The sequence below is a fragment of the Siniperca chuatsi genome, linkage group LG18 (genome assembly GCF_020085105.1).
Source record: "Siniperca chuatsi isolate FFG_IHB_CAS linkage group LG18, ASM2008510v1, whole genome shotgun sequence".
In the NCBI taxonomy this organism is placed as follows: Eukaryota; Metazoa; Chordata; class Actinopteri; order Centrarchiformes; family Sinipercidae; genus Siniperca; species Siniperca chuatsi.
Genome location: NC_058059.1, coordinates 28,120,950 through 28,136,703, shown reverse-complemented (window position 1 = coordinate 28,136,703; position 15,754 = coordinate 28,120,950). Strand labels below are relative to the sequence as shown.

At 42.9% G+C, this 15,754-nt stretch overlaps 1 protein-coding gene across 3 annotated transcripts in view; it reads left to right on the top strand.

Annotated features, from left to right (window-relative positions):
- Window positions 1–15,754, top strand: part of tln1 (talin 1) — a 95,121-nt gene that overhangs the window by 38,300 nt on the left and 41,067 nt on the right. For 2 of the 3 annotated variants that reach the window (XM_044174870.1, XM_044174869.1), the window contains 19 exons: window positions 1,334–1,435; window positions 2,016–2,092; window positions 2,197–2,377; window positions 3,669–3,782; window positions 3,888–3,996; window positions 5,317–5,525; window positions 5,622–5,720; window positions 6,603–6,665; window positions 7,279–7,446; window positions 7,665–7,959; window positions 8,677–8,843; window positions 8,943–9,071; window positions 10,296–10,409; window positions 10,771–10,884; window positions 11,590–11,724; window positions 12,848–12,976; window positions 13,309–13,411; window positions 13,994–14,202; window positions 14,584–14,703. In XM_044174870.1, the coding sequence (XP_044030805.1) occupies window positions 1,334–1,435; window positions 2,016–2,092; window positions 2,197–2,377; window positions 3,669–3,782; window positions 3,888–3,996; window positions 5,317–5,525; window positions 5,622–5,720; window positions 6,603–6,665; window positions 7,279–7,446; window positions 7,665–7,959; window positions 8,677–8,843; window positions 8,943–9,071; window positions 10,296–10,409; window positions 10,771–10,884; window positions 11,590–11,724; window positions 12,848–12,976; window positions 13,309–13,411; window positions 13,994–14,202; window positions 14,584–14,703 (2,637 nt within the window). The remainder of the gene's footprint in view (window positions 1–1,333; window positions 1,436–2,015; window positions 2,093–2,196; window positions 2,378–3,668; window positions 3,783–3,887; window positions 3,997–5,316; window positions 5,526–5,621; window positions 5,721–6,602; window positions 6,666–7,278; window positions 7,447–7,664; window positions 7,960–8,676; window positions 8,844–8,942; window positions 9,072–10,295; window positions 10,410–10,770; window positions 10,885–11,589; window positions 11,725–12,847; window positions 12,977–13,308; window positions 13,412–13,993; window positions 14,203–14,583; window positions 14,704–15,754) is intronic. The other variant, XM_044174871.1, reaches the window with a different exon arrangement.

Below are 15,754 nucleotides of genomic sequence, written 5' to 3'. Positions count from 1 at the left end.
GTTGTGTTCCAGCTGTGATCCAGCTGTGTTGTGTTCCAGCTGTGTTCCAGCTGTGTTGTGTTCCAGCTGATTTGTGTTCCAGCTGTGTTGTGATCCAGCTGTGTTGTGATCCAGCAGTGATCCAGCTGTGTTCCAGCTGTGTTGTGTTCCAGCTGTGATCCAGCTGTGTTGTGATCCAGCTGTGTTGTGTTTCAGCTGATTTGTGTTCCAGCTGTGTTGTGTTCCAGCTGTGTTGTGTTCCAGCTGTGTTGTGATCCAGCTGTGTTGTGTTTCAGCTGTGTTGTGTTTCAGCTGTGTTGTGATCCAGCTGTGTTGTGTTCCAGCTGTGATCCAGCTGTGTTGTGATCCAGCTGTGTTGTGTTCCAGCTGTTTTCCAGCTGTGTTGTGTTCCAGCTGTGATCCAGCTGTGTTGTGTTCCAGCTGTGATCCAGCTGTGTTGTGATCCAGCTGTGTTGTGTTTCAGCTGTGTTGTGATCCAGCTGTGTTGTGTTCCAGCTGATTTGTGTTCCAGATGTGTTGTGATCCAGCTGCGTTGTGATTCAGCTGTGATCCAGCTGCGTTGTGATCCAGCTGTGATTCAGCTGTGTTGTGACCCAGCTGCATTGTGATCCAGCTGCGTTGTGATCCAGCTGTGTTGTTCCAGCTGTGATCCAGCTGTGTTCCAGCAGTGTTGTGATCCAGCTGTGTTCCAGCTGTGTTGTGTTCCAGCTGTGTTGTGTTCCAGCTGTGTTGTGATCCAGCTGTGTTGTGATCCAGCAGTGATCCAGCTGTGTTCCAGCTGTGTTTTGTTCCAGCTGTGATCCAGCTGTGTTGTGATCCAGCTGTGTTGTGTTTCAGCTGATTTGTGTTCCAGCTGTGTTGTGTTCCAGCTGTGTTGTGTTCCAGCTGTGTTGTGATCCAGCTGTGTTGTGTTTCAGCTGTGTTGTGTTTCAGCTGTGTTGTGATCCAGCTGTGTTGTGTTCCAGCTGATTTGTGTTCCAGCTGTGTTGTGATCCAGATGTGTTGTGATCCAGCTTTGTTGTGATCCAGCTGTTGTCCAGCTGTCGTCATCAGAAACTGACGCTGCTTCAGATGAGGAAACGACGTCTTATTTGTCAAATGACGTTTCCTCGACTCCTCTGTCCTCACACAAACTCTTGCGTGGGAGTGAGTAAGATGTGAGAATAAGATGCAAGTGAGGGAAACAAGGAGACCTTTCAGACCAATCAGAAGCACCCAATGCAATGTAATCTCAAATTACTGTAATGTAAGCTACTGCATGTGTTTGTTTTTCTTTGCATTTTAAGCAAACAGATGCAACAAAGGTCAAAGATGCCCTTTGTTCTGTTTTCAGGACTTTGGAGACTACCAGGATGGCTACTACTCTGTGCAGACCACTGAGGGAGAGCAGATAGCTCAGCTTATTGCCGGTTACATCGACATCATCCTCAAAAAGGTAACAGTTAGCATGAATATGGGACCAACATTATACACTACAATGGTAAAATGTATTGGTTTAAGGTATACTAACTTGATTTTTTAAATCATGGATGCCCCTCTCCAGTTTCCTCTTCTTCAGTCTCCCATCAGAGAGAGAAAAAAAGTGAACCTTTGTCTGCTGCAGGTCACATGAGGTGCATTCCTTATTATAGAAAAACAATTGGCAAACTGCATCTAGGAGCTGTGTTGTAACTCTGTGTGACCTCTTCACCTGCCTCAGCAAAGCATCCCTGGATCGTTTACAAGAGGTGTAAAATGTTGCGGCTAAGCTTTTGACCAGGGCCTCCAATATGTCTCGATTTCTCCTCACTTGCTCCATCAAATTCAGAATCCAGGCTGATCCAAGGTTCTTGGGATCACTTATAGAGCTCTGCCTACATTACAGATCTACTGCAGCCCTGTATCGCCAGCAGGTCTCTAAGGTCCTCTGATCTGATGGCCAACCTTTGTTCAATCAGGATTCCTTTAAAATGAGGTGTGTAAAATGTGTATGGTCCAGTGTGGTCACCACTGATGTCGTAACTGTCTTTTAACAGAAAAAGAGCAAAGACCACTTTGGCCTGGAAGGAGATGAGGAGTCAACCATGCTGGAAGACTCTGTGTCACCCAAAAAGTAAGTGTGTGTGAGTGCTGGAGGGACTACCTCAAGTTCCCCAATTTCCTGGGGGAAACCCTGCATTTAGCATTCTCTTCCTTTTCTTTCCAACATCACTCCAGGTCCACACTGTTGCAGCAGCAGTTCAACAAGGTGGGCAAGGTGGAGACAGGCTCAGTGGCCCTGCCAGCCATCATGCGTTCAGGAGCTGGAGGTCCAGAGAGCTTCCAGATGGGCACCATGCCTCAGGCCAAGCAGCATATCACCAGTGGACAGATGCACCGAGGACACATGCCTCCACTGGTAAAACCAAGACAAATATCACAAAAGGCTTTAACTGGCAGAATGTGACCCAAACTGAACTGTGGTCAAACTTCTGCATCTCTTCTGTACTTGTAAGAACTTGATTATAACACATGAAACACATCATGAATCCTGTGATGAATTTGAAAGTACAGTGGGCCAAGTACCCAACTGGCTGGGACTTTTCAATGATCCTTTGTTTCACAAAACTGAACCATAGTTAGTTTGTGTAATTTGCATTTTTTTGTTTTTTTGCTGAAAAGGATTTAACCACAAACAGAATCAGTACGTTTTTCATTTGTATTATTTATTTAACAGCACAATACTTTATTGCACCATATATAGCTAAAGCTAATTTTCATCTGTAGTCCCTAGGTGGAGGCCAGCAGTCATTTTACATATTCATTTTACAGTAGCAAAATGAATATTTTACTAATGGTGTGTAACCATACTAATGGTATGGAGGAGGGTTGGGAAAGGATGGAGGTCATAAGTTCTAAGTCATTTTTTGGGGAAATAGTCAAAATTCTGAGCCTTAAGTAAATTCTGAAAGTAAAGTCAGAAGGTTAGTCATACTGTCATCAAATCCCATGTGCAGACCAAACCCCCCTCGAACGTGTCTGCTAACAGGTGGTGTGTGTGTGTGTGTGTGTGTGTGTGTGTGTCACAGTCTGGTGGATCTCCTTCCTCTGAGCCACAGAGCTCCATCATTGTCCACAAACTGTTAAAACACATCAGTGAGCAGCACTGTTGCTCTGGGTGACATGTTCCTCCATCACCGTGAACACACACACTGTAGTTTATTCTGACTCAGTCCCACACACACCGTCCTGCTGCCCCAAACACTCACTACAGCACCACATGTGGATTCATCCGCCCGTGGGAAATAGTCCCCAACAGATGCTCTGTTTCCTCCTGTTGGTTTGATAAAAGCTACAGCGAGCAGCTGTTTGAGGAAACGACGGAGCCTTTTTAAACATCAAACTATATATTTAAAGATTTCCGTCTTCAGCAGGAACCAATGGGCTCGGAGCTGAGAGCCACGTATTGAGAGACGGACTTGCACATTGTTGGTTTGGGTCTGCACATGGAATTTGTTGACAATAAGAAGAATAAAATATAGAATAACAACAGACTTATACTTTAACAGCTAAATACAGATATAAACAGATTCCAAAATATTTTAAATATAGTGATATAATTGATATTGAGAGCAGCAACAGATTTTAGAAATGGTATTAACTATAACACAGTAGGTCATATTAGTGACAGTACTCTTGTGTGTCCACAGACTTCAGCACAGCAAGCCCTGACTGGAACCATCAACTCCAGTATGCAGGCTGTCCAGGCTGCCCAGGCCTCTCTGGATGACTTTGATACCCTGCCCCCTCTGGGAACAGACGCTGTGAGCTTTAACTCCCCTTCTTTCTGAGTCCAAGTGGATTGATCTGAGTACTGTAACAGTCCATTTTAGATCTTTGTCACCAGACCAATTTTTTATTTGTTCAAGGCATCCCAAGCCTGGCGCAAAAACAAGATGGATGAGTCCAAACATGAGATCCATTCCCAGGTGGATGCCATCACAGCAGGCACCGCCTCCATGGTCAACCTCACTGCAGGTAGAAACACTGTGCTTCACCATCCTCTCTCCTATTGCTATGTGTAATACCAGAGCTGTGGAAAACATTATCTGCCAGTTCCCAAGAGAAAACATGTTGGTCAGCTTCAAAGAGCACTTTCTCACCTCGCTGTGGGGATGTAGAAAAGTACTCCAGGGTGTGTCAGCACACGGGGTCATCACTGATGGGTACAACAGACTGGAGGCTTTCAACCAGAGAGGGCAGTGAAACACTGACTTTCAATGACTCTTTAATGACACGTTACCTGTCTCTGTTACCTGTACCTGTTAATACACAGGTCTTCCCCTTTCAGCATCCAGTGCAGTTTGTGTATAGAAGAAGTGGTGCTGATGACACACTGCTTTACGTGTTAAACATTATGTACATGTACATGTTACGTGTTTTGATTTCTCATGTGCATTTTATATACTTCACATCACGGCCTCAAAACTGACCAGTATGAACCTGCACAGTTGCACAGTTGCTTGGATTTTAAATAACCATTTCTCTAGGCCACAGTATGTTAGACGGAACATTCAGGCATCAGGTTAGGGGTAACTATGTGAATCCATAGCCCATTTTCAGTGATTACTTAATGCATTTAAAGATACAGATAAAATGAGATTCCATGTACTATAGACTGCTGAAATTTCATTTTCCAAAGTCAAAGCAATGTGTCGATAACAACAAGCATGTTGAATCAGGAGACCCGCTCACTCTGTAGAGTATTTCTGATGTTGGCCATCATGTGATCTGTGGGGTAGTGCTTCTGGGACACAAGCCAAGATTTGAAACCCCTGATCATCCCCAGGTCGCGTCACTGATGATGTGTCCCAGTGCAGTCCCCTTAGGGTGTCCTCAGAATCAGCAGGGTGGTGATTAGGCACTGCCAGATTTGTATTCTGGCTATTGACTTGAACCCATGTGGGACTTGACACGTCTGTAAATGTGTGGTCGGTACTGTGGGGTAACAGCATTTTGCCAGTGACAGGAGTAAGATTAATAAGCTGATCAGAGGCTGCTTCTAATAATGTGTGATATACTGTATGATGTAGCCTGTGATATTAGATATATAATTTTGACATCAGATTTAATTTGGAGTTTTGTTTATTCACCGTCTAATTTATTGTCCCTGTTTTATGTGCATCACTTGTAATTGGCCTAATAATGATGCTGTTTTTGCCTTTTAAAGTACTGTCTGTGCAGGCTCCTGAGCAACACATAGACTGTCTGAATTAGTTTCTTATGCAAGTGCGACAAAACTAGCTTTCCCTCTGGGAATGAATACAGTTATCTATCTGGCCCTCTGCCTGTCCTCAGGTGACCCAGCAGAGACGGACTACACAGCGGTGGGCTGTGCTGTTACCACAATCTCCTCCAACCTGACAGAAATGTCAAAGGGTGTTAAACTGCTAGCGGCGCTCATGGAGGATGAAGGAGGAAATGGGCAGCACTTGCTGGGTGCTGCCAAGAACCTGGCCTGTGCCGTCTCTGACATGCTGAAGACCGCCCAGCCTGCAAACACAGAGGTACACAGCCAAACTACACGGGACATATGTCGTGTTTTTTTAAACTTTCTACTCTTTGTTGTTTGAGTTTGTGTCCATAATATCTTTTGGTTCTAGCCTCGTCAGAACCTGCTGCAGGCTGCGGGAAATGTGGGTCAGGCCAGCGGAGAGCTGCTGTCTCACATAGGAGAGACAGACACCGATCCGCAGTTCCAGGTGTGTCCATCTTAACTTGGATTAATGCAGTGTTGCTTTTATTTTTACTTGCTACTTTATTCTTGCTTTGTAGCACTACAAACACAAACCTTCATGGGAAATACTGTAGTGCACGTGTAATGTAGAGAAAGTACACAGATTTTTTTTTAAATGATGGTAACGCTTTACTTGGATAGTCCCCCTACAGAGAGTTTATAGAGTATTTGTAACATTTCAACTGCTTCGCTGTTGTCTATAGGTGTTTAACAGATTATCAACAGAGTATATGTGACAATTCATGAACAAATCCTAACAGAGTTGTTTTTTGTGCCTAAACCTAACCAAACCTAGAAAACGGTTTTATTTGTGAAACAGCTGAATTGTTGAATCTCAACTAATAAGCTGTTGAAATGTTACAAATACTAACATTTACAAATAGTAAAAAATAAATGATTGGGCCTGTAACGCCATTATTTTCATTCATTTAAAATGGCTTTTGAAGTTCCACATTTAATTCAATTCATTTTTACTTATATAGCGCCAATTCATAACAGAAGTTATCTCATTGCATTTTCCTATAGAGCAGGTCTAGACCGAACTCTATAATATTAATTACGGTGACACAAGAAATCCCACCATGAGCAAGCACTTGGCGGCAGTGGCAAGGAAAAACTTCCTTTTAGCACCACAAGGGTCAAGTAAAATGAACCTTTAAAAAACAACTTCCCACATAATACACTAATGCCTGAGGAAATGTTTTCCCCCGAAGCAAGCGTCTCGGGCAGTGCTCAACCCCAAAAGAATGAAAAAGTTAATATAAGAAAACACATTAGAAGTAATGTCTTTGGTTGTATTATAAAACTGCATCCTGTGTTCCCTCTGTTTCATGTCTATATTTGAAAGTTTCTAGGTAAAGGATCTCTCAGGGGTGCCAGATGGAGAGTCCCCTCTTATTGTCAAATGCTGGTAACAAATGTGTCCTTAAGACAAATGCTTCATTCTAAAAAGCCAATCAAAACAATCTCTTAGTCAACAAGGTAGTAGTAAGTAATCCAATCCAACAAAATCATAACTCAATCTGTCAATCACAATTCAGTTCAAATCCAAATAGCTGTCAGATGACTCCAGAGAGAGTTTATACAGTAGGTAGCCAGTAGGGACAGGGGTAATAGCTTAGATTTAATTTCTGTTAAGAGTGTAACTTTTAGGCAGAGTGGCTCATTGGCACACAGTGATGGAACCTTCCTTTTGTGACAATAATGTGAAACAACACCAACGTAGAACCTTTCAGCTTTCATTGGAGGCAGCTTTGAAGGGATAAAGCCTAATCAAGTTTGATCAAATCCACCTTCCATAGGACCTTAGTAGTCAACCTTTCTTCCCTCATTTCTCTAGATTTATTATTCATTTTAGATTTTAATTATGCATTAAATTAATCATTTCAAAAATAATCTATGTAATTCCAAGCATTCAAATTTTTAGAAAACATTATCATAAATAACTGTCCCTCCTTCATCCAAGAGTAATGAGTGGTCAATGCTAAGTAATGCTAACTGCTGTGTGTGTTTGCTGTTGGCAGGACATGCTGATGCAGCTGGCTAAGGCTGTGGCTAACGCTGCAGCAGCTCTGGTGCTCAAAGCTAAGAACGTGGCCCAGAAGACAGAGGACTCAGCTCAGCAGAACCGGGTCATTGCTGCAGCCACTCAGTGTGCTCTGTCCACATCTCAGCTGGTGGCCTGCACCAGGGTGAGTGGTCTACCCGAGGCATATCTACTGCGCTGAGCTGGACAGTGACTGTAGTATTAACCATCTGAAAACTGAGGAGAACCGTAAATACTTACAGATATGAGAACAGTTTTCTTGTAGGAAGTTCAGAACTTGGATTTTCCTGTTGTATGTGAATGCAGTCTAAGCTCTTTTTGTCCTTGTGTCCTCTCACATACACTATCTTATCACTCATCAAGGTGGTGGCTCCAACCATCAGCTCCCCAGTGTGCCAGGAGCAGCTGATTGAGGCAGGCAAGCTGGTGGCCAAGTCAGTAGAAGGCTGTGTGGAGGCGTCACAGGGGGCCACCAATGACGAGGGCCTCCTGAAACAGGTGGGCGTGGCTGCCACAGGTGTCACTCAGGCCCTTAATGAGCTGCTTCAACACATCAAACAGTACGCCAGCGGAGGCCATCCTATTGGACGCCACGGAGAAGCTACCGACCGCATTCTGGATGTCACCGAGAACATCTTCAGCTCAATGGGAGACGCTGGTAGGTGAAGGGAGCTAAAATCATGACCACAGGGCTCACACAGATCACACCGCTTTTGCTAACAGCTGGGTATCAAAATGGTGTCATCGATCTGTCCATCCCTCCAACCTTTCCTCCAGAAAGGATTAACGTTTGACATTTAGACCCTCCATGAGCATTCCTCTAACACCCATCTGAGGACAAATTGTCAACTTTGTTTTCTTTAAGATGTGTTGGGGATAGTCATGGTCTCCAGAGGGTGAACCATGGATGTATTATGAAAACTGATAAAACTGGATGGCGGACTCTAAGAAAAGATGGTGACTTTAACTGGATATTGCAGAATGTGATGGCTGAGTCAGTGAACTGTTCTCAAGGGTCTTCTTCAAGAAGAAACAGTAGCATTTTGAACTCCTCTAGAGGCAGCGCTTTGTGAGCAAACTGCTCATTGTGTTGTTGGATCTACCTCACTAACATTGCAGCCTTTAGAGTGAGCTGGGATTTATATTTTTACACCCTCACTATATCATAAACTAAATCATATTCTCTCTGGCTGCTATTGAAGAAAATGGCAGTATACTCCCATTTAACCATATACACTTTATCGAAAACACGTAACTCCTGAAATGAATTGAATATTACAGATTGATGATATCTAACAATGGTAGAAGTCCCAAGGGTGGAATTTTCCTTTAAAAACGTATGTTTTCTTCCTTTCCCTCCCATTTAACCCACCAGGTGAGATGGTCCGTCAGGCTCGTATCCTTGCCCAGGCCACGTCTGATCTGGTCAACGCCATCAAGATGGATGCAGAGGGAGAGTCAGATCTGGAGAACTCACGCAAGCTGCTGTCAGCCGCCAAGCTGCTAGCTGATGCCACCGCCAAGATGGTGGAGGCTGCCAAGGTCTGCCACTATGTCTGTGCTTAACACAATGAACAGACTTCTTCATTTCAATTAGTCTGTTAGTTTAACGTGCAATGATTTGCGTGCGTTTCACCCCAGGGTGCAGCAGCAAACCCTGACAGTGAGGAGCAGCAGCAGAAGTTGCGAGAGGCTGCTGAAGGTCTCCGCATGGCCACCAATGCTGCCGCCCAGAATGCTATCAAGAAACGGCTGGTGAACAAGCTGGAGGTAAAAAGAAAGGAGGCAGAGCAAAGAACTACAGAAATCTGAGTGACATTTACAAGCCATGATTGTGTTTTGTGTTGCCTACACAGAATTATTGGATTCACCAGTGGAGGCTAGCTAACAGCTCCTCATCAGCTTTTAAAATGAGTGCATCATTGACAGAGATTCTACATCCAACCATGATTGGAAGTCCATCTATGGCTCTTGAAAGGATCAGTCTGTTGTTGTTCTGTATTTTTCTTCTTTTCAACAAATCTCATGCTTGGACCCAAACCAACAACATGTCAGTGCGTCTCTCGGTACTGTCTGACTTCCTGTCTGTGGCTCTCAGCTCCGAGCCCATTGGTTCCTCCTGAAGACGTAAATCTTTAAAAACACCTCACAGTGAATTCCTGAAACAGCTGCTCGCTGTAGTTTTTATCAAACGTTACTCAAAAAGGAGGAAATAGTGCGTTTGTTAAGGTGAGAATGGTGTTGTTGAAGGCGTAAAATCAACAAAGAGAGAGAGACAATGTACAGCATTCAGTGAAATAAGGAACGTTTAACAAGTTCAACTCTGTACTCTCGTACTCCTCTCTCCGAGGAGACGGAGGCAGGATCCTGCTGATCAATATGTATCAACACAACCTGAGGACACACACACACACACACACACTCACTCAACAAAAAAAAGGTTGCAGTGTTTAGTTTTCACTTTTTGTATTTGTATTTAACTGCAAGTCTACAACAGAGAGAGAGACCCGGGCCCAGGTGTGATGTTGCTCAGCCCCACTAATCATTAAGACCAGAATGAAGAATTGCTGGGTCATATATGACATATAAAAAACTGCCATAAAAATTCACATGTTATGTGTGATACACGTGTTATGTATCTCTCTAAGCTTCACCTAATGACACAACATTCATCTGGCTTAAACTACAGCCTGCATTTCCACATGTTCACCAGGCATCCATTCAAGGTGCTAAACGTTACTGTACTCTAAAGACGATATCTGATAGTGCTGCAGAAGACGAACTTTACTTAATATTATGCTGCTGTTATCAGTAGCCACTGGAAGTTGTTGGCAACTTGAAACTGACAGAAGCATCCTCATATTAGTTCTGCTAACCAGCTGATATTAGCTGCTAGTGCTAGCTACTTTAATAAGTTATACAACTCTATATGATATTTATTGCTAGTCATATACAAGCACAGTGTGACACACGTCTGTTTCTGTTTTCTGTCAGAATGCGGCCAAACAGGCAGCAGCAGCAGCCACTCAGAGCATCGCTGCTGCTCAGCACGCTGCCTCCTCCAACAAGAACCAGGCTGCCCAGCAGCAGCTCGTCCAGAGCTGCAAGGTACACACACTTACTGCCTGCTTCTGTCTGTTCATCTCAGCACACTGCACACAGTAGCTTTGTCTTTTCTCATTTGCATTTCATCATTTTAATTCCAGCAGAAATTACAAAAGGTCTTCCACTTTTGAGGTCACTAAACAGGATTACAATACAGGTGGTGGAATGGCATTCTGACTAATATTAAAATACTGTTTTTTTAAATATAGCATAGGGAATGTACTTTCAAAAAAACATGCAGTTTTATTTCAGTTAGACTTAAAATGAGATGAAGTGATATAGGTAGTTTAGTCACCTGTATACATGTCCTGTGTGTGTCTGTGTGTGTGTGTGTGTGTGTGTGTGTGTGTGCGTGCAACATCAGGTGGTGGCAGAGCAGATCCCTCAGCTGGTTCAGGGAGTCAGAGGCAGCCAGTCTCAGCCTGACAGCCCCAGCGCTCAGCTGGCCCTCATCAGTGCCAGCCAGAACTTCCTGCAGGTGACTCTCACACCACCCGCTTCATTCACTCAGCGAACAGGGGCAACACATCTGGATTTTTCCAATAAAGTAGAACTTTCTGTAGTAGTATAGCAGTACAGTAACAGGACAGCAGACTTCTAACAGAACAGTAAAGAATAATCTATGTTTTGTGATTATGCAGGTTATGTGATGTGATCTGTTCTGATGTCGCATTACCAAGCAACAATATTGCAACAGTGAAAAGTTGAAATGCTGACATGATATCTACTGTGATGGATTACCCAATTTAAGCTAGCCTCAAGTCTCAAGTTTATTTTTATGGGGTTCGTAAATAAGCTGAAATCAGTGTCTTTGAGCTGAAAGAGCACATTCAGAAATGTCAAAAAGCAACAACATGCTTGGAAGCAATGGCTAGATTACATTTAATGGAGATATTCATGGTCCAGGGGATAAATCTAATGCTTTTTTGATCTTTTATATACGACATTTGCAGAGAATATTGATGTTCACGAGGGGTTAAACCCATTTGAGTTTAATGACCGTTTCACCTCAGTAGTTCCACCTTTAGGACAAACAGAAGATGTTTTAGACCCATCCTGGTAAGCCTCTTAGAATAGCTAAAGCATCAGTATGTTCTTTGTCCATCCAGCACTCTCGTATTGTGGACTTCATCTTGTTTAAATGAATCTCAGTGCTAATAATTTGTCTCCTCTCCTCCCCCAGCCTGGTGCTAAGATGGTTACAGCCTCCAAGGCTACAGTTCCCACCATCAGTGACCAGGCCTCAGCTATGCAGCTCAGCCAGTGTGCTAAGAACCTGGCCAGTGCCCTGGCTGAGCTCCGCACCGCCTCACAGAAGGTACTCCACAGCTTTATTTCATTGTCTTTACTGTGTGGACTCAACCCAAAATTCACTGACACCCAGCGAGAGCTCCAGGAGTTTATCTAACTTCATCTCAATTCAAGTGTGGTCAGATCATTAGACTGATACATTACTCAGCGAAGCCCAGTAGACCTTTTTAAACTAAGATATTTGTTTTTTGATGCTTAACTAATTTGAATTGTGTCTAGGCAGGCAGTGCTGGGTAAGAAGTAGTCATATTAGAGGATCCGAAACAATTAGAAAATATTAAAAATACAGCTGTCAGTGACGTGTCACAAATAACGAGTGAATTGAAATGAAGTTAGATGCTAAAAAACGTCCTTCTAAAGCAAAGTGGTCCATGATTAATACGGGAGGCGGTCATGTGACTGCCACAGAGTTATTAGACTGGAGATTACGGAAGCCTGCAGCAGGTGAGGTTACACTGTCAGGAGCAGCAGAGGATGGTACTGGCCGGAAACCTGCATAAAGACCCTGAGGCAGCTGTCCAAGTGAGACAGTCTTTCTAACAACTACTGAACTGTAGACGTTGCTGGGCTGAAATATGCCAAGAAAATCCTAAAACCTAACAACCCTCTCAGTAAACGGGCCGACCACGATGATGATGATGATGATCTGGTGAACAGAATATACATTTTGGTTCTAGATTTTCTTTGAGTTAATTACAGTATCGTTATCGCTTAAACCCCAAATTCATTCAGATAAACGGCATTATGATTTCAGGTCAAACACGTGTTTTTCCCCTGTGGAGAAAGGCAGGCTGTCTGTACACGACTCGCCCTACAGGTCTGGACCACATGTGATTTCTTAAATCACTCGTACGAGTGCTTCTCGCATGAGGCCTGACTTTAAGAGGAATTATACTGTGATGTAGTAATCACATATTGTTACTTGTGCTATCAAAACACATTATGATATTGATTTAACTCATCTTGCTAGGTGGAGGTAAGCTTTTCTTTTTTGAGTTATATCTTGTGTGAATAAGAAAATTATTTTCGAGCCTGTTGCATAGACACAACACACAGATTAGGCTTTAGCATTTTTGACCTGTGTGTGTGTGTGTGTGTGTGTGTGTGTGTGTGTGTGTGTGCGCGCGCAGGCTCAGGAAGCATGCGGCCCGTTGGAGATAGACAACGCTCTGTCAATGGTGAGAGATCTGGAGAAGGACATCCAGGAGGCCAAGGCTTCAGCTGAGGAGGGCAGACTCAAACCACTGCCAGGAGAGACGGTGAGACACACACACACACACACACACACACAGTCTTTGTTCCTTACCAGGTCGTGCCAGAAAGGATATTCTGATCTTATCTGAGCTGTCTGTTTATTTTATTGGTTTTATGTATTATATTTTATCAGTCACTGTGGTATTATGTCCTCGCTCTGTGAAGCACTTTGTACTTTGTTTTGATAAGTGCTCTATAAATAAAGTTTATTATTATTATTATTATATAACTGCAGGATAAACTTAATTTCCCAGATTACCAAATAGACAAATTGAAGAAATAGAGCAGTATGAATAACACTTTGTTTCTTCCCATGACTCTTTGCTGTGTTGTTCAGCTTGAGAAATGCTCCCAGGATCTGGGTACCAGCACCAAGGCTGTGAGCTCCGCCATCGCCCAGCTGCTGAGTGAGGCCACCCAGGGCAACGAGAACTACACTGGTGGGTTTAACAACACATGCTTTGACCATCCCCTCACATACAGAGATGTTCACAATATCATAAACTGCAAATATTAATATATGAAAGTAGCCTACAAACTACTGCAACCAAAATATTAGAAATGAAGTGTTTTGTTTTTTGTAGAAACAATAAAATACATTTTTAGCACCTGTTAAATAAGAACTATGAAATTGTGAAATATTCATATACATTTTTAAAACTCAGCTCATTATAATGAAATGTTATTTCCTCATACTATTTTCACATTTTATTTCATAACGCCATTTATTTTCTCAAAGTCTTTCTGTCAATCAAGACAAACAGGACAGTGCCAGTTATGTGATTGGCTGTTGCTTCGGTCTGAATGAGTAGACAACCAATCACATCACTGAAAAAAAATCAGCTGCAATAAACTTTTAGAAGCAGGATGAAATAACGTGGTAATAACAAGCTACATTTCTTTATGTGTCATTTATTTTTTAAATTTTGAACAATCTGCGTCTCCATAGTAACAAGTGCATTCATGTGGTGTTCTTCCATACAACACACTGAAGTTACTCTCCTCTCTCCTGTTGGATCCAGGCATGGCAGCCAGAGACGTGGCCCAGGCTCTGAAGGCCTTGGCCTCAGCCGCCAGAGGAGTCGCTGCCACCACAGCCGACTCACCAGCGCGTAACGCCACGCTGGACTGTGCCGGTGACGTCATGGATAAGTCAGCCAACCTGATCGAAGAGACCAAGAGGGCCATCGCCAAGCCAGGAGATGCAGAGAGTCAGCAGAGGCTGGCCCAGGTCAGACAGACTGAGGGACAGGGAGGGAGAGCCACAGTGGTTTATTCCACTGATAATTTCATCACTGATCGTTACGTCATATCCCATTTAGATAATGTCATCTGAATATAGAACTGTATCTCCCTGCTGAACTAAAAGCTTTTGCTGCCATGTCTGATTAGAAAATGAGCTAATGAGCTAATATGCTGTAGGTGTAGCATTAGTTTTGGCAAGTAGTGACATGAGAACATGAACTCGAGCTGTTTGTGAAATGAGACTGTTGACTGGTTAGTGATAAGACAATGACTCAGTCATGATGAAAATCAGCTTGCAGAGACATGAAACTTGTTTGACATAGGTAATTCAACACTGAACTGTGTGTGTGTGTGTGTGTGTGTTTAGGTGGCTAAGGCGGTGTCTCAGGCCCTGAATAGATGTGTGAACTGCCTTCCTGGCCAGAGGGATGTGGACAACGCCATCCGCACTGTGGGTGAAGCCAGCAGAACTCTCCTGGCTGATTCTGTAAGTCAGATAGATCACTACTGATGTATAAATAGAGCTGAGATGAATTCTTTATTTACTTGGTTTTCTGCATTTCATAGTGAAGATCCTCTGTATTAGTGGACCAAGCCCAGTAGCAGTTTCTTTGATCCATTCTTCATTTCTTCATTTATTTATTCAAAATAAAATAACAAAACTGTGTGTGGTCTGGTCCCAAATGACACATACTGAAATATGTGGGCAGTTCTCCTGATGGGGACACTATAACATCTATGTTAATGTCAAAACTTTGAAGCTGCACTGATCAATATTTGTATAATAACACTGGATCAAATGAAAAGGTGTTCCTCGTAGTGATGAACTCACAGAGAATGACCAACTCTGCGCTTCCCCTCGGCTATACAGAGCTTTTTAACAATTGTTTGGTTTTACAACCCTCAACTCTACTGTATGGTTCAGTCTCTGCGCTCTCCAGCAGCAGCAGGCAGCTCTTTTCAGCTCTGATAAACCTGCTGTACACGAGCTGCTCAGCAGCAAACAGCAGACAGACTCAGTCAGAGAGCAGCTGGTGAACATAGCGGAGCATCTAGCAGCTAAAGAGCCAGATGTTTCCCTCAGGAAACGGCGCTAAAAGAGAATGATAGCGTTTCCCTGTGTCTGCTGGATGTGTAAATAAGCAACTGTTTGCTAACACGTTCACCACAACAACTTTAATAGGTGATATGTCAGTGTTATGTTTTCATCTTGTTCGATTGCCCCCAAGTGGCCAAAAAAATCAGTTACGGTAGCTTTAAAAACATACATACTTAAATTTCCCTAAAAATGCTTTACACCACATATTTAGACATGGACAAGTAATCATTCCATAATAGTTACAGTAGTTTGAAAGGGAATTGAGACTGTTGAAATCATTAACAGAGCAAACAATTTCTGAACAATTTAATATAAATCTTGAAATCTGTTTATTATATTCATCCTAATTTGTTTTTGTCCAATTGCAATTTTCTGATAAATTTCCCAGACTTCTGAATTTTTAAAATTTTCTTTTTTACTGTATTATTTCTTTTGTCAA